Source organism: Jaculus jaculus, chromosome 5 (genome assembly GCF_020740685.1).
Source record: "Jaculus jaculus isolate mJacJac1 chromosome 5, mJacJac1.mat.Y.cur, whole genome shotgun sequence".
Taxonomy (NCBI): Eukaryota; Metazoa; Chordata; class Mammalia; order Rodentia; family Dipodidae; genus Jaculus; species Jaculus jaculus.
The window spans coordinates 61880219-61904596 of NC_059106.1; the positions used below are offsets into that span (position 1 = coordinate 61880219).

Below are 24378 nucleotides of genomic sequence, written 5' to 3' on the forward strand. Positions count from 1 at the left end.
AGGCGTGGTGGCACACACCTCTAATCCCAGCATTTGGGAGGCAGAGGTAGGAGGATCACAATGAGTTCGAGGCCACCCTGATACTCCACAGTGAATTCTAGATCAGCCTGATCTAGAATGAGACCCTACCTTGAAAACAAACAAAAAGCTCTATCAGTTAAACATGAAGACTTAAGTTCTATGTATACTATATATACATGTTTGTATTAAAGTTAATATGCATATATTAGTGTAGCAAGCCAGGTATAGTGGCACACACCTTTAATCCCAGCACCTGGGAGACAGAGGTAGGAGGATCACCATGAGTTCACGGCCACTCTGAGAATACATAGTGAATTCCAGGTCAGCCTAAGCTAGAATGAAACCCTACCTTAAAAAACAAAACAATAACAACTAAAAAAACTAGTAACAAATTAATAATTTAGAAATAAGTAGCTTACTAAGCCAGTTACTATTATTATAATTTTTATTTTCTGTTAATATTTTGTATGAAAACAAGACTTTCAGGTACCTATTTCAGTTTAATCTCATCTGTATCTAACCCTTGGGATCCTCACCACCCAGGTCTAATAGGGAAAGGTTGCAGTTGTTAGATGGCTTCCTGCTTTTGGTTAACCAAGGGCCACAAAGGTTCAAAGGTAACCCAAGGTCAGCAAATGAACAGGCAGTCATCTTAGCCTCAAAAGATTCTTCTAACTAAAACACTGAGGTAAACATTACACTACAGATTTAAAAAAAATTTATACAAACACAGACATCTTTACACATTTAGAAAGTATTAAAACAAGAAATTTTTATTTTAAATTAAAATTAAAGCTAGAATAAGTGTTTGCTTACAATTCAACATTTTAAGATACAAAAAATTAGCTGGGCATGGTGGTGCATGCCTTTAATCCCAGCACTCAGGAGGCAGAGGTAGGAAGAACGCTGTGAGTTCAAGGCCACCCTAAGATTACATAATAAATTCCTGGCCAAAGTGAGACCCTACCTTGAAAAACCAAAAACAAACAAACAAACAAACAAAAAAAGATAAGACAGTTTAAACATCAGTACATTTAAATATACTTTAAAATGAACACTTCACAACAAAGGCATTTCACTGATGTGAATATGCCGTTTAAATGCTTACTGCGTCCAGAACCGTAACTGCCATCTCGACGCGGGCCACGGGCATGCTCAACAATTACTCGCTCCCCACAGAGGTCTTTGCCATTCAGTTCATAAACAGCATCATCTGCATCACGCAGATCATCAAACTCCACAAAACCATACCTACAAGAGAGCAAACAAAAGCCCAGTTGGCACCATTTTGACACCCAACATCACCAACATTTCAGAGAAATCAACAAGCTTCATGCTTAGCACAGGGTGTGGGGGGAAGGGGAAGGATGTTGTACACTAAGGGTCATTTTTTTCCTTCTCATTAGATGAAAACACTTTGCAGCTGCAAGAGGTAGGGAGACTTCTTCAAGTAGACCACTATCTTCCTAGCAGGAGGCTGGCTAGATTACACAGAATGCTTCATTTGCTTCCCAAGCAGCTGGAGATATCAAATACTGCCAAGAGATACCTGGCTTATAGAATTAAACTCTCTAAACTTCCCAAGATTGAATATTTGCTGTTTCAAAACATCACATAAAGACTCATCTTTTTTGAACTTTAAAAGTGGTATCTTAAGAGTACAATTGGATCTACATTTAGGCACTGTTATATTAACTCTTAAATTATTTACTCTCTCCAAATTTTCACTTTCACATGTCAAGTGATGATAAAAGGTGATAGTACCCAAAATGCTGGTGTATATATTAGTATGACAATATGTGTGAGACACTCAGCCTGGCTTGTAGTAACTCTGCCCAGGGCAGCCAACAACATGCAAGACTTTTTTAAAGCTCCTGTTCTCCTACTTAAACAGTCACAAGTGAATTGTTCTAGAAACTACTGGTGTAAAAATCTGAAGCTATGTGCTTCCCTATGAAATTTCAAGGTCATTTCCATGATGTATAAAATAGACTGGAATTATCTACAAGCTAAATAAGTGTGCAAGCTTATTTACATTGTAGTACTAGGTATTTCCAAGGAGAGAGATTGTATGGTGATGTAACCCATATGGGACCCCCCCCAATCCTAGTAATGTCTACTAGAGAGTATAGTTTATACAACAAAGCACAAAATTTGTAAGGTACCTTATAAATATTAAGTGTGGTCTAACACAGCTGAAGAGCCTGCTTGTGACCAATGCTATATTTAACAAGTGAAATCATCTTTCTGGTCCTTCCTAGTCAAAAAGAAAGTTACAAGCAATGTCCTTAGACTCCTACACATAGGTAATCAGTGCTCTTCTGTACTTGAGCATGATGACACTAGAAACAGTCCACCCGACTTGCCAGTGGTCCAAGTAGCTGGCTAATGACAAAAAACCAACTCCAGGGTCTGTCTGTCCCTCCCACCCTGAGTTAAGGTCTCCCTTTGGAACCCTTGCTGGTCTTAAACTTGTGGTTGCCCTGCCTCTCTCAGCCTCCTAAACGCTGGGATTATAGATATGCGCCACCTTGTCCGACTACTCTAGTTTCTTGAGCACTTAATGTTCTCTGTAATTTTTAAGTAAGAGAACTCAAAATTCTCCCTTATTAAAGCATTTTTTTCCAACTCTCAAGGTGACAATATTAAATGTGGCAAGGTACAGGTCATAGCTTTGGAGGGTTCTTGATGGTGGAATGCTTCCAACTTAAGAGTCAATAAATCTCAATTTCACTGAAGAAACAGACACACCAGTTACTTAACAGATAATGGTTTTTCAAAAACAATTCAGAAGCCACCTGGCCCAGTATGTGGACTATGAAGTCTTTAAAAAGTGGTTTCATGCTTCCATAGGCCAGATGTGTAGAATAGAATGGTCATGAGCATGTTGTTATATCTGACAATGTTAAGCCTTCCCAGTGACTCATTATGTTCAAAATGCTTTAGTCTCCAAAAATTCATAATTGATAATACAATGCAGCTCTTTTCCTTTCTAGGTAAAATGGGTCTTCAGGAAAGTGATACTATTTCCAGAGAGAACTTTTTAAAAGCAAATGAGAAAACAATGCTCACTACTTCGGCTTATCTTTAGTTTTGGTATATGATCAAGAAAAAGAAAGCTGGGCATGGTGGCGCACACATTTAATCCCAGCGCTCACTAGGAGGCAGAGGTAGGAGGATTGCTTCTGAATTCAAGGCCAGCCTGGGGCTACAGAATGAGTTCCAGATCAGCCTGGGCTAGAGACCCTGGGAGAGGGGGATCCACAAAAACAAAATAAAAATAACAGTGTTGCCTTTTCATATAGCTGTCAAGACCAGTCTGAGTCTGTCCTGTCCACATCATCACTGCTCTTGGCACCATGTACAGGAATGAGTGAGAAGAGTTGCTGTGGGCATGCTGAGATGACCTTCCCTCCCTAAGTTATACGCACTGGCTCAATACCCCTTAAGTGACCACAGCTGATCCAGTGTGAGGTCAGAACACTGACTTCTGAGGATGAAAAACAAATACATCACAGGAAAATCTACCCTGTTTCCCCGCCCCCGAACAGTTAAGGTTTATTACTACAAACCACAGAATTACAGAATGCAAGACCCCAAGCTCTGCAGAACCACTGAGGCAGATGCCCAGCTGCTGTGGATACTCAGTAAGGCTTCTGTCAGACCCCTATGGGATGCATTCCCCGACTCAGAGCCCATCCTGTTCCACAGACTGCACACAGAACTCAACGACCTTCAGGGAAAGCAGTGGCAGTCTATTCAGGGAAGCACAGTTATGCAAACCTAAAACGCCCAGACAGACCAATCGCTCTATAAACTGATGCTGAAGCAAGATACTGTACTCCTTGCTCAAGTTATAGGGACAAGTTGTGATATTGGAAAAAACTGGTCCCTAAGACCCCCCCCTTAAAGTAGGGTCTCACTTCAGCCCAGGTGGCTGACCTAGCCTTTACTCTGTAGCCCAGGATGGCCTCAAACTCACGGTGCTTCTCCTACCTCAGCCTCCCAAGTGCTGGGATTAAAGGTGTGAGCCACCACACCCAGCTACAACCTTAATATTTCTCTCAAAAAAGTTCCAACAAGTGAATCAGTTCGTGGCTATATTTAGGGGGTATCCAAGTCAATTATTGAAACAGCTAAGTTAACGTCTAATTTATTTCAAAAAAAAACCCATTTTAGTTATTACTCTGTGAATAGCTGTAAAATCTATTCAGAGATTTTAATGTCAAAGTCCAGACCAAGGATCAAATCAGGTCCTGGACTGTCATTTTTCTCTGCCATTGGCATACTGGGTGGGCTTGGAGTATTCGAACAAAAATATCCTACCCTACCATACGAGAAACCACACGAGGGGCTCCTGTTGTGAGAATGAAGCAAATACCAGGTCACTGTTAATCTGTATTTAGATCTGCTTTCCTTGAGTATGTCTAGTGAATAGGTCCCCCAAATAAGACAGAATACTGGATGACAAAAATAAAATGTCACCCACACTTATTGAGCAATCTCTTGTTTGAAACAATGTGACCTTACTTAATATTTGTAGCACCCAAGAGTCAAGTACTCCTTTTAACTGTTTCACAGATGAGAAAGCAAGGCACCAAGTTAAAATAATTTGCATATAAAGCTCAGTAGATCTGGATTCAGAGTCAGAGGTCTAAAGGCACAGCTCTAACTCTTAACCATTAAGACTGAAGCAGTGCGTACTGGCCTGCGCTCTAGTCCCTGTGGGGTCAGAAGCTCAACAGCATCATTAGATAATTTTACTTTGGGTTTTAGTATGTGAAATGAGACAGATATACTAGGTATTTTTAAGGTTCCTCCAAACAGTGAAAGTAGGATAGATAAACATTACGATCTGTACTCCCTTGGCTTAGGGACAATTTAAACTTATAATTTTGCAGCTCTGGACCAAGAGAAAGAGGTAGCACCAAAGGTATACAACAGCAACAGAGGACATGGTTGAACTCAATTTTTATTGTATGATAGATATTCTTTAAAACTAGAGTCTCACTATTAGCTTTATTTAACATCTTATCAGTATTCTTCCTATAACTAATAGCTTTTAAAATTAACCCTTTGTGCCTTATAGCAATAACATGAAACAAACCTAGTCTCTCAAAATTGACTCTTCTTTGGAAATTTTCATCAAAGCAAGGAGGGATATATATGCATACAATGTACATACACCATCATATGTATGCATACTTTATGACACACATACTGCTGGGGGGAGTGGCACTGTGAAGTAAGCCTCACAAAACAAACAGATAAATTTCTCTAACTGCAGGCACCTTTAATCTTCTGCTCTCCTAAAAAAAAAAACAAACAAAAAACTTTAGTATGAGAATGAAGGGGATGAAGGATCAAGGAGGATGAATGCAAGCCCTGTCTACCAAAGATTGATGAAGTTCTTATAACAGCCCTTCAGTGGGCCTTGCCTTACTCAGATGGCTGCCTTTCAAGCTTTCTCCCTATTGTATGTGAAAGGATAGAAAAGTGGGGCCTCCTATTAAGTGCATGGCACTTTCAATTAAAAAAAAAAAAATCCTTTCTTCAGTGTTTTTCCTTTCCCAAAGTGCTTTCCTCTGGTCCTGTTCTATCCTGACAAATTTAGGTAAAAGAATGAGGGGAAGAGGAGAGCTGCTGCTACTTTCTCCCTTAAAAAAAAAAAAAAAAAACAACAAAAACGCACCATCATGACTCTCACCAAGTCTATGCAGGTACCTGGACACCACAAATCAAAGCAATGTGGAGTTTGTGGACTGCTCTAACCTTTTGTTTATTCTTATTATCCCTGTGCGATGCTCTAGTCTTCCTCATGCCACAGATGATGTACTACCCAGGTTATCAGTCAGAACTCTGAAAAAGTACAACTGGAATGACAGGTTTTCATGCTAAGGTAACCCCAAGACTTCAAGTTTAGAAAAGCTAATCACACTTCTTCCCAAGCTCATATTACTGCCAAATTAGCTCTGATCCTAATACCCATCAATATCAAAGGTCCCAAATACCACCAGGCCTGCCTTGTCCTCTATGCCCCACTGAAGAGAATACAGTTTGTATCATCCTCTCCAGAATGGCTTAGGATCATCTTCATCTTCTAAGTGTCCTCACTGATCAGGGACAGTGAGGCAAAGGTGAAAAGCACTGGGTATGGCTGGCTTGGAAATGGATGAACTGGTCAATGGCTGACTGGGCCAATATGACTAAGGGGGTGTTCAATACATTTGCCTGCTGAGGAGCAGGGCAAGCAAGCCTCCATGCGTGTGACTGTGGTCACCCACCAACAATGCTTACCGAGGGGCATGCCTCGGACGTTCTCGCAATAAGGATAATGAGCCCCTTTCCACGGTGGATCTCTGCTCACCTTGGTTCTAAAACTGTGCCACATGCTTTTCTTTGTATGTGGACATGACAGTCCTCAGCCAACCATCAGCAGGATGTGAGTTTTGTTTTCCCAATGTGGTGAGCCATTCCCACATCACTCATTTTCCTTGTAAGAACCGAACCTCTCCATGGCTGGTCAGGATTAGGGATGTTGCTGTAGCCAAGGAAAAATTTTCATCTGTTGAGGTTAACCCACGGGTGGCTTGGACCCTCAATCTAGAGCCAGTAGCACTGTATTTTAAGGGCAGAGCCCTTAAATCTGCCCTGAAAGAAATGGCATTTGGTAAACAGGAATCAAACAGCTTTCTTTCAAAGCACTAATTAGTAGTGTTGGTCCTAGGCTTCAGCCAACTTGGATCTTAGGAGGTACAGACAGACAGTGACGGGACAGTAAGCAACAGTAATTCTTGCTGGCTACATAAAGTACATGGAAACCTGTAGAACAAAGCCAGTTCTACAGCCAACTCTAGTGTTCAGATAAGGCCAATTAGAAGATGCTTGTGAATGAGAACAGTGTAACTGCCCTGATTCCACAGGTTGGCAGCATTCCAGGGCGCCAGCAGTCAGGTCCTCACCATGGAATTAACCACTGTCACATTTACTGCTTGTCATCAGTGATCATGAGTGCAACCTGACTTGTGCAGTAATGGGGGTGTTTACAGCCCACAGCAGCAAGCTGCGACTATAATGAGTAGGTTCCTGAGATTCTTTTCTATCCTGAGACAGAAAGGAGGCTGCTCTGGGCTTACTGGCCTCCCTTTCTTTAGTCTCAGAGGAGGGAGGGCCATCAAGGCCACCTGAAGAAGGTGGATGACTTACCCGTGCTCACTCAGTGGCAGAGCTGGGGTGCGACTTCAGGGCTCACCATTACCCAGCCTGGGGCTCTTTTCACGTCGGCAAACTGGCAGTTCCCGCACACCAAGAGCTCTCTGATTAGAGCTAGTGTGGATTCCTGGTCTGCAAACGGTTGGCCACAGCTCAGTCTGCACTTGATCTTTCCCCACCTTCAAAGAAGAAAACCTACCTCATGACTTCTCTCTTCCAGAACCCCTATCATCTAATTCACACCCAACAACCTTGTAATCATTCCTGACTACTCCTCTCTGGTTACCCATTGGCTCTATCACCAGGTGTATAGTTTTCTTGTTTTGCCAGGCCCTCAGGCTGCTTCTGCCTGTCTGATCACATTCTAGTCTCTAACTGTTTTGATTTGGAGCCTCTGACTACGCAGGTTGAACCCTTTCATCCTTCTTCCTTATGCTTGAGAATTACCTCTTTCAGGAAGTCTTGCCCAGAATAGCCTGGACTCATTACCTCAGTGTTTCTCTAGCACCTCTCTTCAATTTTATGTTTTACATGGCAACGGTTTTCTTTTCAAACCTTGTTCTTTCTTATTTGTGCTCATTTCATTTTTATTATGATGATGTCTTATGCAACAATAGCATCTGTTGGGTATTTAACACAGTGCCTGGCACATAGCAAATTTGTAACATTTCATTCATTCCTCTTATGAGGAACATGAAAAATGAATCATCGTTTCCATTCAGTGAGAACACTGAGGTTTGGAGAGACTAAACAACTTGCTCACTGTCAAGGAGCTCACACTGTGGAGCTGGATTTGAACCCAAACCCAGGACTCTACAATCCCCAGGTGTAAACCATGAGGTCCCAGAGCCTTTTAAGAGCAGATGGCTTCTCCTTCTCTCCCACAGTCCTGAAAATAATCTTTTTCATTTAATAATCACTGCTGCTTGACTTAATGATAATCTAACCTCAGGTAAGCCAGGTTGTAGCACAGTTTTTGATACAGCAGGGTGAAGTCTCCAGAGAAAAAAGAAACTGGTCTTGGGGCAGGGTGAAGCACCTCTAAGCTGGGGGTATGAGACAACCAGGTTACTTTCACTCGTCTTTTGGTTCCCATAGCCAGTCAGCCATCTGGTCCTTCCGAAAACATGTGTGGGTTCAGAACATAACAGACTAGAAGAATAGAGGAAAAATAAGATTATTCTGTGCAATCCCCATTCTGGAGGTCCCACCTCAACCCCTGTAGTGTCTGCTTTTACTGCTTAGCACAAACTAGACCAGTATAAAGAGAGGTGGCCTTAGTTGTGGTGATGTGACCACCAATGCCATGGATTTAAGGATGCACTTAGTTTTGCAAAGAATAGTGACTGGGACCAAAATATTTATATTTAAGCATGAATAGTAAAAGAGAAAAAATGGTTAGAAGTCAAATACTAGATTTACAGACTTCCAACTATGAAGATTTCAGCAGCAACCAGATGATACACATCTGATTTAATTCCAAACTGCCATTAACATGATCAACATGATCACTCCATCCCACTAAGATCCTTTCCTTGTCAAATTCCTTTTTAATTAATAAGCACTCCTCCCTACTAGTATGCTAAGTGTATCAATACACACTGTATCATTCAATTTCCACAACTCCAAGATTTACTGCTATTGTAAGTAAGAAACCAAGACTTAGAGGCACTTGGCCACCCTGGGACTCTTCATACCCAGGCCCTAAAACAACCCTCCATTCTACCATCAGGTTCTGCCACCTCCTATAAACCAATGGAAAGAAATAATCCTTAACACCAGAGTTGGAAATATGCGATATCCAGGAGCATACTAGTGTGGAAGGCAAATGCCCGTATTCGTTAAATACAGGTTATGAGACACAGTAAATGGTAAGGAAACACCAAAATTCATTACCTGTTGTGTGTCAATACTATTAAGTTGTGAACACTTTGTGGAAACAAAGCTCTATCAAAATGTTTATAGTTCAGGGAAAATGAAGGTAACATTAGTAAGAAATCTGTATCCCAGCCATGAAATCACAAATCCAATGGTTAAATCCACTGACAGATTCATGATCTGGTAGCAGAAGTGGTAGAAACTGTTGGAGCTATGGCCTAACTGGAGGACAAAGGTCACTAGGTCATGTTCTTGGGGGACACATCTTGTCCCAGGCTCCTTTTTGTATCTTTGCTTTCTGGTGGTCATGAGGTGAGCAGTTTTCTCAACCACATATGCTCTTGTTGGCATGAGATTCTGCCTTATCCCAGGCCCACAGCAATGGAGCTAGTCAAGTGTGAGCTGAAACCTCTAAAAAAGTGAGCCAAAATGTATCTTTCTTCCTTTAAGTTGATTCGCTCAGGTATTCAGTCATTGTAAAGAAACAAATATAACCACAAAGTAAACCATTTGTAGAAAAACACTTAATAACCAAGAAATAGCCAAGTTTGAGCCCTTGGCCTAAGTCCACATTGCAGATACCAACCCATCCCTAATAGAATATTCTCATACTGAGGTGAGAAAAACTGAAATAATCATTATTTTTGAAGTATTACTTTATAATGGTTCCAGAGCCTATATGCCAACTTGCTATCATCCAAAACTATTTTTAAAAATACACTCAGTAGGTTGGAGTTTGGTGTAAGGTGCTGGGATTGATACCCAACAATGTTAAAGAGAAAAGCAATAAATATCAAAGCTAGACAAACATCTGGGGCTGGGAAGATCACTCAGTAGTTAAAGGCACTTGCTTGTAAATCCTGCTGGCTTGGGTGTAATTCCCAAGCCATGCACATAAAAGTATCACAAGTCTCTGGCATTTGTTTGTAGTGGCAAGAGGCCCTAGTGCGTCCCACCCCCGCCATGCAAGTAAACAAAATCTACTGAACAAAAAGCCACAGAAGGGGCTGTTTGCTAAGCTACTTAGCTATTTGACTCAAACTAGGCTGTGGCCATATTCCTAGTCTAGAAAATATTGACTATCCAGAAAGGAACATATGTGTAAAAAGTTTGTGGATCAAATCATGTCATCATACCTAAATGTATTATTTTGAAATCTCTTACGTGTATGTAGTATGTGCACATGTTAGAGGTCAAAAATATCATCCTCAACTGCTCTCCACCTTATTATTGTTTACATTTTATTTTATTTTACTTATTTGAGGCACACAGAGAGAGAATGGATATGCCAGGGTCTTCAGCCACTATAAATGAACTCCAGATGCATGTAGCTTATGTGGGTCCAGGGGAATCAAACCTGGGTCCTTTGGCTTTGCAGACAAAAACACCTTAACCACTAAGCCATCTCTCTAGCTCCACCTTATTTTTTGAGACCAGGTCTCTCATTAAACCTGTAATTCACCAGTTTAGATAAACTAACTAGCCAGCAAACCCCAGGAATCCTCTTTTCTCCACCTCTCCAGACCATGTTGTCATGCCCATGAGAGTGCTGGAATCTGAACTCAGGCCCTCATCTGAGTCATCTTCCTTAACCCTAATTTTGATATCCTAAAGTCAATTAGGCTGCTTTTCTTAAAGGTGGGCATATAATCCCATATGTACCCATTTCAGTTTTTTGACATTTAAGACACCGAAGTTCATGAAGATGCAACCACACACTGAAAATAACACCGAAGAACTCATAGTACCAACTGTGAGTGCAACTCCCAGGATATGAAACAGCACCACTGTACCTTCTACTCCCTAAAAAAAACAAAACACAAAAACCAAAAAACAAAAAACCAAAGACTTATACTCAGCCAACAATATTACTCCATTCTACACCAAAGCCAGGTGACACCTCTCAACAACACAAAAGCAGACTGCCAGGTGTTAAAGCCTCAGAAAGGTTCTTTGACACATCTTGACTGTTTACATATCTCTCTTAACTCCCCTTGGGGTGGCAGTCTGTTTCTTCTTTTTCATTTTAATTTTGTTTAGAAACTCCAATTCCCATACTATTTCCTGGGATGCATTTTCCTTGAGATTAAAAAAATTTAAAAATGTGTGTGTGTGTGTGTGTGTGTGTGTGTGAGAGAGAGAGAGAGAGAGAGAGAGAGAGAGAGAGAGAGAGAGAGATATTTTGAGTACCAGTGTATGGGTGGAGATAAACCTAAGGGTTGGTTCTTGCCTTCCAACTTGCTATGAGGCAAGATCTCTTGTTCACTGGCTAGTCTGTGAGCTTCAGGAAACTCCCAACTCCCACCACTTTCCTCATTTCACCACAGGGGGGCTGGGATTACAGAGCTGGCTGCTAAATCCAGCTTCAAGCAGGTTTTGGGGATCTGAACTCAGGTCAGCACACTTGTACAGTAAGTGCTTTACACACTGAGCCATCTCCCCAGTCTCACTTCACTCTTTTAACAAAAAATTCAAATTCTTTTTAACATTAATGGACCATCAGCTTCACTTCACCCACATGAATCTGTTCTCAAGTCCCTAGCCCAGGCCTCCTGCTCACCCCTTCTCATGCAAGGTGACTTCTGTATCTTCCCCCTCTCTCTATGGCCTGGAGGTCTCTTTCTGACATAATGGCCTAAAGACAAGGCTGTCAAGTCCTCAAGTATCATACCCCTAGGCTGGGAGACTTTCACTTAGGCACACAGGAAAGTCATGCAGAGCCTTTCCTTAAAATAGGGACATACAGTCGCTGGGCGTGGTGGCACACAACTTTAATCTCAGCACTTGGGAGGCAGAGATAGGAGGATCGCCATGAATTCGAGGCCACCCTGAAACTCCATAGTGATTTCCAGGTCAGCCTGGGCTAGGGTGAGACCCTACCTTGAAAAACCAAAAGGGGGGGGCATGCAAATTCAGAGCACAATCTGATCCCTCACCTTCAGGACGTCGTGTTAAGCCCAGGGCACTTAGGGATAACAAAAGACAGAGAACATATGCTGGCACACATCCTATCCCAGGTGGCCATGACAGGCACCTGAGAAGGACGGTTACTTTAGTAGTCCCCATTCAAGGCTAATATTATAGACTGTACCACACCTGCCTCACTTCTGGCAGTAACTTGTCGGCTCCTTGGACGCCTCTGCAAGGACTATAGGCTGCACAGGCCAGGGAATGCAACTACACTTACACCCTTGGAGGTAAGTCCTGAAAGGACAGGACTCCACCATCTGGAGCAGCAGCATGAGGAACTTGACTGCCGTTGCTGATGCTGTAGCTGGCACGTTAAGTACCAGGGATCTTAAGTTTACTGGATTCACTCTGTTCTCTCTGCTTGTTGCTTAATCACACACACCTTGGTTTCCCTTAGCACAAACTAAGGACAACACTTATTTGTACACTGCTTAGATATGGTCAGTTGAAAGACCAAGCCAATGCATAATTTTAGTATTTCTTCACTTTTTAGGTTTCAGTGTAAGGTCACTAATTTATAAACACCACCCTGGCAATATTTTTTAAAAATGTGTATGGAGCACCTTTTCTTTCTTCCCAGAAGCAAAGTTCAGTTTTTGTTCCAATTACCTGAAAGCCTCCAAACTGAGAACCCAAGCCTCATTTAATTACCCAGGCTACATAGTGCTTTAAGAAGGAACAAGTACTGCATGTGGCCCTTTCATTCATGTTATCACTTCAATGAGGAAAGGAAGAACAAGATATTAAATGGAGGGTTTAAAATATCTTGACATGTGATATCTATTCTTATAAAAACTGACCAGGAATCTAGCACCAAGGAGGGACCTGGAGCTAGGACAATTTATGTTGGGAATATTTAAACATAATTAAAATACAGTCATTTCTTGGGATTGACTTCTCAAAATGACAGAAAAATCTAAAATTACTCATGTCTTGAAAAAGTAACAAAGTTAATCACATTTTTTTAACAGCCACACAGAACTAATGAAACAATGATAGAATATTGCTTAATCTGGTGCTTGCCTCCCCCTCAACACATATATGTTTTTTGGAAAAGGGTCTCATGTAGCACAGGGCTGGCTTGAAACTCACTATGTAACTGAGGGTGAACTTGAACTCCAGATTCTCCTGCCTCCACCTCCCAAGGCACTTGGACTATAGGCTTGTGCCATCTGCCTTTGCTGTCTCTCTCTCCCTTCTTCCCTTTCTTTCCGGACATATGGTCTCATTACATTGCCCAGGCTGGTCCCCAACTCCTGGGCTCAAGCAATCCTCCTGAGTAGCTGAGATTACAGTTGCATTCCACCATGCCCAAACTCAAGTAGCAAAGATGTTAACACTAATTGATGCTCATTGACACTGCTGCACACATAAACTGCTGCAGTTCTATGTTTTGAGAGCCCTGAAGATGCCTATTTCTGCTGTGACTAATGAATTTTACTTCATGAAATAAAAGTAACATATAATAAGGCCAAGCATGGTGGTACATGCCTTTAATCCCAGCACTGGAGAGGCAGAGGTAAGAGGACTGCTGTGAGTTCAGGGCTAGCCAGGGGCTACTGATGAGTGCAAGGTCAGCCTGGGCTAGAATGAGACCCTACGTGGAAAAAACAAACCCCACATATAGTATGAACAAAATAATAAAAATGCAAGTTTTATGCACATGACAGCCAACAACAAGGTCATTTATGCAAACCAGAATGAAGGACAAATTAGGAAAAATAGCTATATAAATCAAGATTCAGCCACACAATGAATATTAGGCAACCAACAAGGAAGATTCCAATGTGAGAAAAAACTACAGGAGAAAAAGCAGAATCCCAGCACTTAGGAGGCAGAGATAGAAGGATTGCTTTGAGTTTAAGGCCACCCTGAGACAGAAAATTCTGGGTCAGCCTGGGCTACAGCAAGACCTTACCTCGAACCCCCCCCCAAAAAAGAACATAAGATCTCATCTGTTTTTCTTTGAGTCAGAGTCTCTGTAGATATCCTAGGTTGACCTTGAACTCATAATCCTCCTGCCTCAGCCTCCCAAATGTTAGGACTGCATGAGTATGCCACTGTATTCAACTCTGAAAATTCCAAATTTTATCTTTTATACTTATATTTGTTTATTGTCTACATTATCTACAATGAACCTATACTTATTTTCCAATCAATCATAAAAATTACTTTTAAACAAGTTTTTTACTGTTATGCTTGGCAGACTAAATGGATAAATCTTAAAGGCAGCAAAATTAACTTTCTCATATATGATTTTAAATGAAAAAAATCACAGTATTAAAAACTTATGGAGCCAGGCATGGTGGTGCACGCCTTTAATCCCACCACTTGGGAGGCAGAGGTAGGAGGATCACCACGAGTTCCAGGCCACCTTGAGATGACAGAGTGAATTCTAGGACAGTCTGGGCTAGAGTCAGACCCCACCTTAAAAAACAAAACAACAACAACAACAAAAACCAAAAAAAATTTATGATAAAGTTTCATTGAGAATTTAGAAAAATAGGTTCTTAAACATAGCAGGTTAAAAAAACTTAAGGGGGCTGGAGAGACGGCTTAGTAGTTAAAGCCTTAGCTTGCAAAGCCAAAGGACCTCGGTTTGATTCCCCAGGACCCATGTAAGCCAGATGCACAAAGTGGCACATGCACCTGGAGTTCATTTGCAGTGGCTGGAGACCCTGGCACAGCCATTCACTCTCCCTCTTTCTCTCTCAAATAAATAAATAAAAATAAAGTTAAAACAATACTATTTGCTTAGAAAGTAATGGAAATCAATAGCTAACGGAAGACATAAAAATGTATTTATCTGGGCTGGGGGAAACGGCTCAGCAGTTAAAGACACTTGTTTGCAAAGCCTGCTGGCCCAGGTCTGATTCCTCAGTACCCATATAAAGCCAGCTGCACAAAGTGGTGCATGTGTCTAGAGTTCCTGTGAAGTGGCAAGAGGCCCTGATGTGCCTATACACACATTCTCTCTCCTTCTCAAGTAAATAAATATTTTTAGGCCAGGTGTGATGGGAGGATTGCTATGAGTTCAAGCCCAGCCTGGGACTACAGAGTGAGTTCCAGGTCATCCTGGGCTAGAGTGACAGCCTACCTCAAAAAAATTTTTTTGAATATAAACATTTTTGACTCCAAATGTCTACTTTCAGGAATCTGTCCTGAGGTACTAACAAGAAATATGCAAAAAGACTTACATAAAGGATACTCACAACCAGGCATAGTGGTGCATGCCTTTAATCCCAGCACTAGGGAGGCAGAGGGTATGAGGATCACTGTAAATTCAAGGCCAGCCTGAGGCTACAGCGAAACCCTATCTCAAAAAAACTACAAAAATAAGTAAATAAATAAATAAAGGCTACTCACTAGTGCTATATATGTATAAAATAGTGAAAAAACCCAATAAGTGGAATGTCTTCCAACCCAGTTTTTAACTATGCACAAAAAACTGCATTTATGATTGGGCATTCTATGTAGTCATTCTAAAACCAGACTCCAGGGGCTGGGAGTGGCTCAGTGCTTGCCTCACATGTACTGAGGCCTTGGCTTGGATTCTCTAGAACATCAAAACAAAACAAACTGTTGTAGTTAGTTGGAGCACTGAATGACTAAAGAGGGCCAGTCTGTTAGGCAAACAGGCAGCTTACAAATAATGTAGAGCATGACCCCAGGATGGTTGACCAAAAAAAAAAAAAAAGAGGTGGGAAAAAGCCTAGCGTGGTGGCACACACTTTTAATCCCAGCACTTGGGAGGAAGACATAGGAGTATCCCCGTGAGTTCGAGGCCACCCTGAGATTACTTAGTGAATTCCAGGTCAGCCTGGGCTAGAATGAGGCCCTACCTTGAAAAACCAAAGAGGTGGGAGAGATGTAAGCAATGTATGTACATGGATGAAACATACAAGTGTGAAGAAAGTCAAACCATGTGCTCAAACTGCAGATGGTGTCATCTCTGGATAACTTTCTGTCCCTGTTAAATTAGACATGTAATCTTGTAATTGAAATAAAAATGGGGGGATGGCTCAGTGGCAAAAGGCACTTGCCTGCAAAGCCTGATGTTCAGGCTGGATTCCCCAGTACCCACATAAAGCCAGACACACCAAGTGGTGCATGTGTCTGGAGTTTGTAGTGGCAAGAAGCTCTGACATGCCCATGTTTTTTCTCAAATAAATTATTTTTTAAAGTCCTATTTTGAAAAACTAAAATACAAATTAAGATTTTTTTTTCCATAGTAGGGTCTCACCTGAGCCCTGGCTGACATCTAGCTCAAAAGTGATCCCCCTACCTCAGCCTCCGAATGCTGGGATTAAAGGCATGAGCCACCATGCCCAGCGAAAATTGGGTTTTTAATTTTAGCTACGTATAAAGTTAATTCAAACGGTCCTTTAAACAAAAACTATGTTTTAGTCTCTCTCTAATCATAAAATTAATGTATAACCAAATGCTTTACCTTTCTGAACATGGACTCAAATGCCTGGTATATGTAGGTTCACAAAGGACATTATTTTTAAAATTGGCAGATGGCCTATGAACAAAGCTCTGGGCTTTGTTCAGGGAGAGTGTGTGATTTGCTGCATTGTGGTATAATGCAAAAACATTTACCTGTCACCTGGAGGTGCCTCAACTGACCAGAAAACTCCTAACCTGCAAGATTAAGTTAACTAGACCTCCTTTATGCTCCCTTTAAAAAAAGAAAAAGTTAGTGAGACCCTACCTTGACAAACCAAAAAAAGAAAAAGTTACTTATTTAAGAGAGAGAGAATGGGTGGGACAGGGCTTCCAGCCACTGCAAATGAACTGAAGTCACATGCACCACCATGTACACCTGGCTTACTTGGGTCCTGGGAATCAAACCTGGGTACTTGGGCTTTGCAGGCAAGTGCCTTACCAGCTAAGCCATCTCTCCAGCCCTCCCTTCAGTGTTTTCATCCATGATTTTAACCAACTAAAAAAAGAAAACCTCAGCCAGACATGATAGCTTATCCCTGTAATCCTAGCACTTGGGAGATGAAAGCAAGCTCAGGAGTTCAAGGCCAGGATGGGCTACCTAAGACCTCCCCCAAAACAACAAATATGTTTGTCTCAGTAAGTTGGGGGCTGCTCTTAGCTACTTAAGCAGGTTAAAAAAAATCATCTGAGGATGTAATACATTTTACTCACTAAAATACATAAAAATTAACTGCAACCACAAGATTTTTGTGGCAAAAGGAAATTTTGGGACTTTAAAAGCCTCCCAAGCTAGGCGTAATGGCGTGGCACTTGGGAGGCAAAGGTAGGAGAACCGTCATGAGTCTGAGGCCATCCTGAGACTACATAGTGAATTCCAGGTCAATCTGAGCTAGAGCAAGACCATACCTTGAAAAACAAAAAACACCAACCAACCAAACAAAAAGAATCCAAGCTTCTATCATTTACAAGAAAATTTATTAATAAAAATAAAAAATAAAATTATTTATTAATAAAAAAAACATGGTTCAGAGGTTAAGGAACTTGCCTGAAAAGCCTAAGGACTTGGGTTCAATTCCCTAGTATCCATGGAAAGCCAGATGCACAAAGTGGCACATGCTTCTGGAGTTCATTTGCAGTGACTAGAGGCCCTGGCATGCCTATTCTATCTGCCCTTCCCCTCTCTCTAAAATAAACTATCTATAAACTTTTACAGAATAAAATGGGTAAGAAAACTCACTCTCTCTCTCCACCTACAGTCCAAGTCAGTGGAAGCTACCAAAAAAGCAGATAGGCTGTTAACAGATGCTAACAGTGTTGCTTCCTCAACACACCCTGAAGAACCTCTCCAGGCCAGGCCTTGGCCCACAGTGGCTCCAGCTGCACAATGCAGCAGGTAGGACAGTAGGAGAGACTATTGGGATCTTGGACGGTCATTTTGACTACATTGTGTCTGTGGTCTCCAAGAGAACCATCTGTCTAGAAATTCTCTAAAGCAGGAGCAAGTTAGACTAAGGATGCCCTCTTTCCCAGTCCTTAAGATAACCCACAGAACCCTTTCCTGGACTTTAGATCTCATGTGGAGAGGGCATCTGCTTCTTCATTTGGCCAATTTTCATTAGACAAGTATTTCACACCTAACTAATTCTAAACATTGCACACAACCCCCATCTGCCTCACAAGTACTAATAAATCTCACTTTATAAGTTGGAATTTATCAACATTTCTTTAAGACCTCATTCATCCAAAAATCTGCTATGGAATATACATATGCGGGGGGGGGGGGAGGGTGGATGTGCCAGGGCCTGTAGCAGCCACAAACTCCAGATGCATGCACCAATTTGAGAAGATGGCTTTTACACAGACACTGGGGAACTGAACCTGGGCCATTAAGCTTTGTAATCAGGTGCCTTATCCACTGAACCATCTCTCCAGCCCTCCTTTACAACTTCAATTTTTGTTTATTTATTTATTTGAGAGAGAAAATGGGTGTGCCAGAGCCTCTAGTCACTGCAAACCAACTCCAGACGCATGCGCTACCTTGTGCATGTGGCTTACATGAGTTCTGAGGAATTGAACCTTGGTCCTCAGGCTTCACAGGCAAGTGCCTTAACCACTAAGCCATCTCTCCAACCCAGCTGTTTTAGAATGTCAATGACTAATAATCAACCCAGATATGTTCAAATATGCTTCTCTAAGGAATTCCACTACCCACTACTATGGTCCAAGCTGTAAACTTACATATACATTTACACTGTGTCACCTTTTCCCTTTCCTTTGACTTCTCTGCATTTTTGCCATATAGTGCAGACAATTCCTGCTTGAAATGTGTTAACCATTGCTTCTCTCCTCACAAGTTAATTTCCTCTATAATGTTCCTGAATGATGCTAAGTCATACTGTGTGCCACTTGGTGACTGTCCCACTGGTCTTATGATCTCTGAAATTCCTTCTCATTCCTTTCAACCTTGACTTACAATAGTGGATTTCATGCATGCCATGGCTACCAGTATTAAGAATGAACAGTTCCTGCCAGGCACACCTTTAATCCCAGCACTTGAGAGGCAGAGGTAAGAGGATCACTGTGAATTCAAGGCTACCCTGAGACTACATAGAGAATTCCAGTTCAGTGTGGGCTACAGCGAGACCCTACCTCAAAAAAACAAACAACAGTTCCTTAAAAAGACAACTGAGATGGTTAGGGTCCTAAAACCATCCCTCTTGTCTAAGTATTTCCTGGGTCGTTCCATTCTTCCTTCAGAGCCTTTGAATTTCCACTCACAGTTTAGAATTTTTTTGTAAAATCTTTTTTTTTTTTTAATTTTTCAAGGTGCACCACCACACTCCTCATAAGGGTCTAAAATTTTAACACTGAAGTGGAAACAGTTGTTAAGATTTCACAAAAAAGTTGGGGTGGTGGTGCACACCTTTAATCCTAGCATTTGGGAGGCAGAGGTAAGAGGATCACCGTGAGTTCAAGGCCACCCTGAGACTCCATCGTGAATTCCAGGTCAGCCTGAGCTAGAGTGAGACCCAACCTCAAACAACCAAAAACAAAAACACTTTAGATCCTTGGGTTGGAGAGAGATGGTTCAGCAGTTAAGGAGCTTGCCTGCAAAGCCTAGGTTCATTCCCAGAAAAACTAAGAGTTTGATTCCTGTGTAAAGCCAGATGCACAAATTGGTTCATGTGTCTGGAGTTCATTTGCAATGGCAAGAAGACCAGGCAGACCCATTGATTTTCTCTCTCTGCTTGCAAATAAATATTTTTTTTTAAAAATTCTAGATCCTTCATGCCCTTCAGTTAAAGCAAGACTATTTTTCACAATTGGTTCTTACTGGACCACTTCTTCATCCCCATGGAAGTCTTCCCTATCACTTATCTTTATTCATTTCAAGACCTAGTCAATCCATTCTTCAAGCTCACATTAAGCACATCTATCCACGCAAACCATTCCAAATTTTACTTGCCAGAGTTTAAAGGGAGAGCAGGCATTCTCTGATTCAAAGCACACTCACAAGCTTACTATTCTGCCTCCTCCCTCAATTCATTTAGCACCGTAGTGACTATTACCAAACACTAACAACCTGAGATGTCCCTAATGATTGTGTTCAAATCTCTTTCATTAGAGCCACCACTTATTGCTGTATGTTAAATGCTTTACATTTCTAGCTGACCTTTTCCATGTGAATGAGAAAAAAGGTTCAGCAAATTAATCTGCACAGATACTAGTGCTGGAGGCAGATTTTTTTTTGGGGGGGGGTGAGGTAGGGTCTCACTGTAGCTCAGGTTGACCTGGAATTCTCTATGTAGTCTCAGGGTGGCCTCGAACTCACGGTGATCCTCCTACCTCTGCCTCCCAAGTGCTGGGATTAAAGGTGTGTGCCACCACACCCAGCTTGGAGGCAGATTTTTGACTCAGGCCTATCCCTTCAAAACCCATGCTTTCCCCACAAATTATTCTGTCAACTTGGGCTCTGAAAATAAACCGGGAGTTTAAACTCTCACATGTGTGATATGTCTCCTAATAACTCCTCACTTTATTTATCAACATATTACTTAAGAACTCAAAGTTCTGCTATACGAAATGAGTTATTTTCAAATCCTTTTATGCTAACTCAATGTTCATTCTTTCTTTGTTTCTGAGGTAGGGTCTCCCTCTGTAGTCAAGGCTGGCTGTCCTAAACTCCTGGCCATCTGCTTGCACTAGGATTCCAAGCATTTTGAGTCACCACGCCTGTTCTAGATCAGTATTCTTGAAGTCAATGCCCTCAGCAAGGTGATTCTTACAGTCAATTTGAAATGGTTTTTGAAATCCAGACAACCTGAGAACAGTTAGGTCCCATTTCCCCTCAAATATGCAAGTTATACTACCTAAGGTATCTTTCTTAACTTCTCAAGTGTCAGACCTGTTAAGAGAGTAGGTTTTGTTGCTTTTAAAACGCCATTTCCTCTAACACCAAGGCTTACTGTCCTAAATATTTCCCCTCGTTCTCTCTCTCTCTCTCTCTTTTTTTGGTTTTTCGAAGTAGTATCTTACTCTGGGCTAGGCTGACCTGGAATTCACTACATAGTGTCAGGGTGACCTCGAACTCACAGCGATTCTCCTACCTCTGCCTCCCGGGTGCTGGGATTAAAGGCGTGCGCCACCACAACCCTGCTAGGTCTCTCAACTTTTTTTTTTTTTTTTTAATACCTACACCTCTCAAGTCCTACCTAACACTTCATAGCTCCCAGCTTCCCTATCTTCTTCCAGACCTGACGATTCATCTCTTCTCCCTAAAACTTGTAGCCCTGGCTAGCCTTGCTTTGACAAAGCAAATTAAGAATATAAATACAGATCTAAGGGAGAAGCAGTAAGTTAGCAACTTCAGATGTGCGTCAACCTGCATCAACTAGTTGATGCACACACTAGCCAGGGTGGCCACTGCCCTTTCACAAATTCTACAACAGCAATTTGGGAGGTGGGGTGCAAGCTGGAGAACGGAAACCACAGCATGGAAACTCTGCACGGACTTTTCAAGATAAAGAGCTAAGACTTGACTCCTCGCACAAGAACACGAAAGGCTTCCAGCGCGGCAAGACGATACTTTCGAAACTGTCACCACACTACTCAAAACTAGAGTCTCCCGCCCTCAAAAAAAAAAAAAAATTAAAAAATAAAAAAGTGCTGCACACGCAAAGCCTAGGAAGATCCTCCCCTCGGGAGCGGAGTTCCTGTCTCCGGGAAAGACGCGTTGTAGGGGGAAGAGGTGAGAAGGCAGAAGGAAACCCCGTCTATTCCCAGCAGCCCTTAGAGCCGGGAAGGTCTAGGTCTACCCAGAGACGATCCAGGCCTCGGGCACCCAGAACCCCAGCCCCAACCCGGGCCTTCTTCTCCTGACCCGCTCGAGCCTCTCTCGCCACTGTTCCCATTATCCCTCCACCACCCCCGCCCGCGCAGGCGCAGTGGGAGCCGGGCCTAGCCGGGCCCCCGAGGCGCCGCAACCATGGCGGAGCCGGAGCGCGGAGGCCCCTCAGCAGCTCGGCGCCGAGCAGGCGCCCCTTCAAGTTCCCCACGGCCTCCCTGCCACCGCCCGGGGCTTGCCTGTGGTCCCCCCGCCCCGGACCGGGCCCTCTTCCGTCCTCCTCACCCGTTCTTCAGATCCACCTCCAGGATCTTCCCGTAGCCCTTAAAGAAGCGCTCCACATCGCGCTCCCGGGCCTGGTAACTCAGGCGGCCGATGTACACCCGCGGCATCACGGCAGCGGCAAGTGGCGGCTGGCACCGGCCCCCCCTTAGGCGGCGGCCTGCGAAGCGAGAACGCGGCGGCGGCGGCGGCGACGGCGGCAACGGACGACTGGCGGGACGGACGCAGCCGAACCCGGGCGACGTACGCGAGCACGCAGCTCGAGAGCGCGCGCCTCTGCTTCCCGCGTCCTCTTCCCCCCTCCCCTCCTGGCCGAGGGTAACGGGAGAGAGCGCGCGTCCGCTTCCCGCCTGGCCACGACGGGAGGCGGGCTCTCCTCGGGGGCGCGCTGGCGTGGGGCGGGGTCAGGTGATCGACAGCTCGCGAGGTCGCGTCCTCTCGCGAGATCGGCGTGGCGTCGGCATCGCCTTCCGCAGCGCGCCGCCTGGCCTCGCTTCCCGGAAGTGTCCTTGCGAATGCGCGGCGGGCTGGTGGTACTGCTTTTGTCCTTTGAACCTGGGAGTGGTTTCGGCTTCCGAGCAGCTTGTAATTAAACATGGCTTTCAGAAATTTGGGTACCCCTAATCTTGGGCTCATTTCGCACGGTGGCTCTGAACCTCTTTCTGTCTTCTCAAAGGGGAATAGTGATTGTTTTGACCGTAGGTACGCAAAGCATTTGGTAGTGTCAGGTCACACCTTTTAAGAGCTCAATAAACATAAGTTTGTTATCATCAGTTATTTTGCGAGCCGAGAGCCTCACGCATGCTAGGCAAGTGCTCTATCACTTAGAGCTACGTCTGCAGCCTAAAGATTATTTTAACAACAGAACACTGTTCAAATGGAAGTAGGAGAAGAATGCTAGTACTTTGGGTGTTAGACTAAGTATGACACACAAATTATTTTCTAACCTACAAAATTGGAATTTAAGCCGGGCGTGGTGGCGCACGCCTTTAATCCCAGCACTCGGGAGGCAGAGGTAGGAGGATTGCCATGAGTTCAAGGTCACCCTGAGATGACAGAGTTAATTCCAGGTCAGCCTGGACCAGAGTGAGACCCTATCTCGAAAAACAAAAAAAAAACAAAAAAAAAAAATTGGAATTTTAAAACCGGGCGTGGTGGTGCACGCCGTTTAGTCTCAGCACTCGGGAGGCTGAGGTTGAAGGATCACCGTGAGTTCGAAGCCAATCTAAACTACAGAATGAGTTTCAGATTAGCCTGAGCGGCTAGAGACCCTACCTCGAAAAGACAAATCGACAACAAAAAAATTTTACACATGCCAATGTATTAACAGGATAACAGAATGGGGACATGGAAGTGAAAGTGTTTTTTGGGGGGGGTATGTGGGAGCTCAATAATTATTTGCTCCCTTCTGACTTTGCCTAGATCCACGAAGAGGTTTTATTTTTTTGCTTGTATTTATATGTTTTGAAAAGATAACTATGTGATACAAAGTGTCAGGATACTCACCTTTCCTTCCCAGAGGCAATCCCTTCAACATCCCTCCAGAGATTAATTTACCCACATCATGTAGGTCACTTGCATGCTGTTTTGGCTTATTTTCTTAAAGCTAGGGACTTGTTATGTCCAGGCTAGCACTGAACTCCATATCCTCCTGTCTCAGTTTCCAAAAATTGGGATTATAAATTTGCATCGCCATGCCTTAACTTATCATCATGTATTTTGAAAATAATTGCAGATGAGCACAAAAAGGTGACTCGGGACTATTTTTATGGCTCATGATATGCTATTTAAAAATTTTTAGCCAGGCGTGGTATTGCATGCCTTTAATCCCAGGCAGAGGTAGGAAGATCGCCATGAGTTTGAGACTACATAGTGAATTCCAGGCCAGCCTGTGCTAGAGTGAGACTCTACCACAAAAAACCAAATAATAATAATAATAAATAAGGAACTTTTTTGAAAGGAGAGAGAAAGAAAGAGAGGATGAGAATGGTCTCACTAGGGCCTCTAACCACTGCAAATGAACTGCAGATGCATGTACCACTTTGTGCATCTGGCTTTATGTTGGTACTGGGGAATTCATTAGGCTTTTCAGGCAAGCACTTTAGCAGCTGAGCCATCTCTCCAACCCAGTATACTATTTTTTAAATTTTTTACTTATTTTATTTTATTTATTTATTTATTTTTTTGGTTTTTTGAGGTAGGGTCTCACTCTAGCCCAGGCT

General features: G+C 42.8%; 1 protein-coding gene across 1 annotated transcript in view; it reads right to left on the reverse strand.

Annotated features, from left to right (window-relative positions):
* Nucleotides 1-22332, reverse strand: part of Srsf4 (serine and arginine rich splicing factor 4) — a 34587-nt gene extending 12255 nt beyond the window's left edge. The window contains exons 1-2 of the mRNA XM_004671265.3: nucleotides 22160-22332; nucleotides 1130-1272 (exon numbers count right to left, since the gene is read on the reverse strand). Of these exons, the coding sequence (XP_004671322.1) occupies nucleotides 1130-1272; nucleotides 22160-22266 (250 nt within the window). The 5' untranslated portion in view covers nucleotides 22267-22332. The remainder of the gene's footprint in view (nucleotides 1-1129; nucleotides 1273-22159) is intronic.
* Between the last annotated feature and the right edge of the window lie 2046 nt (nucleotides 22333-24378).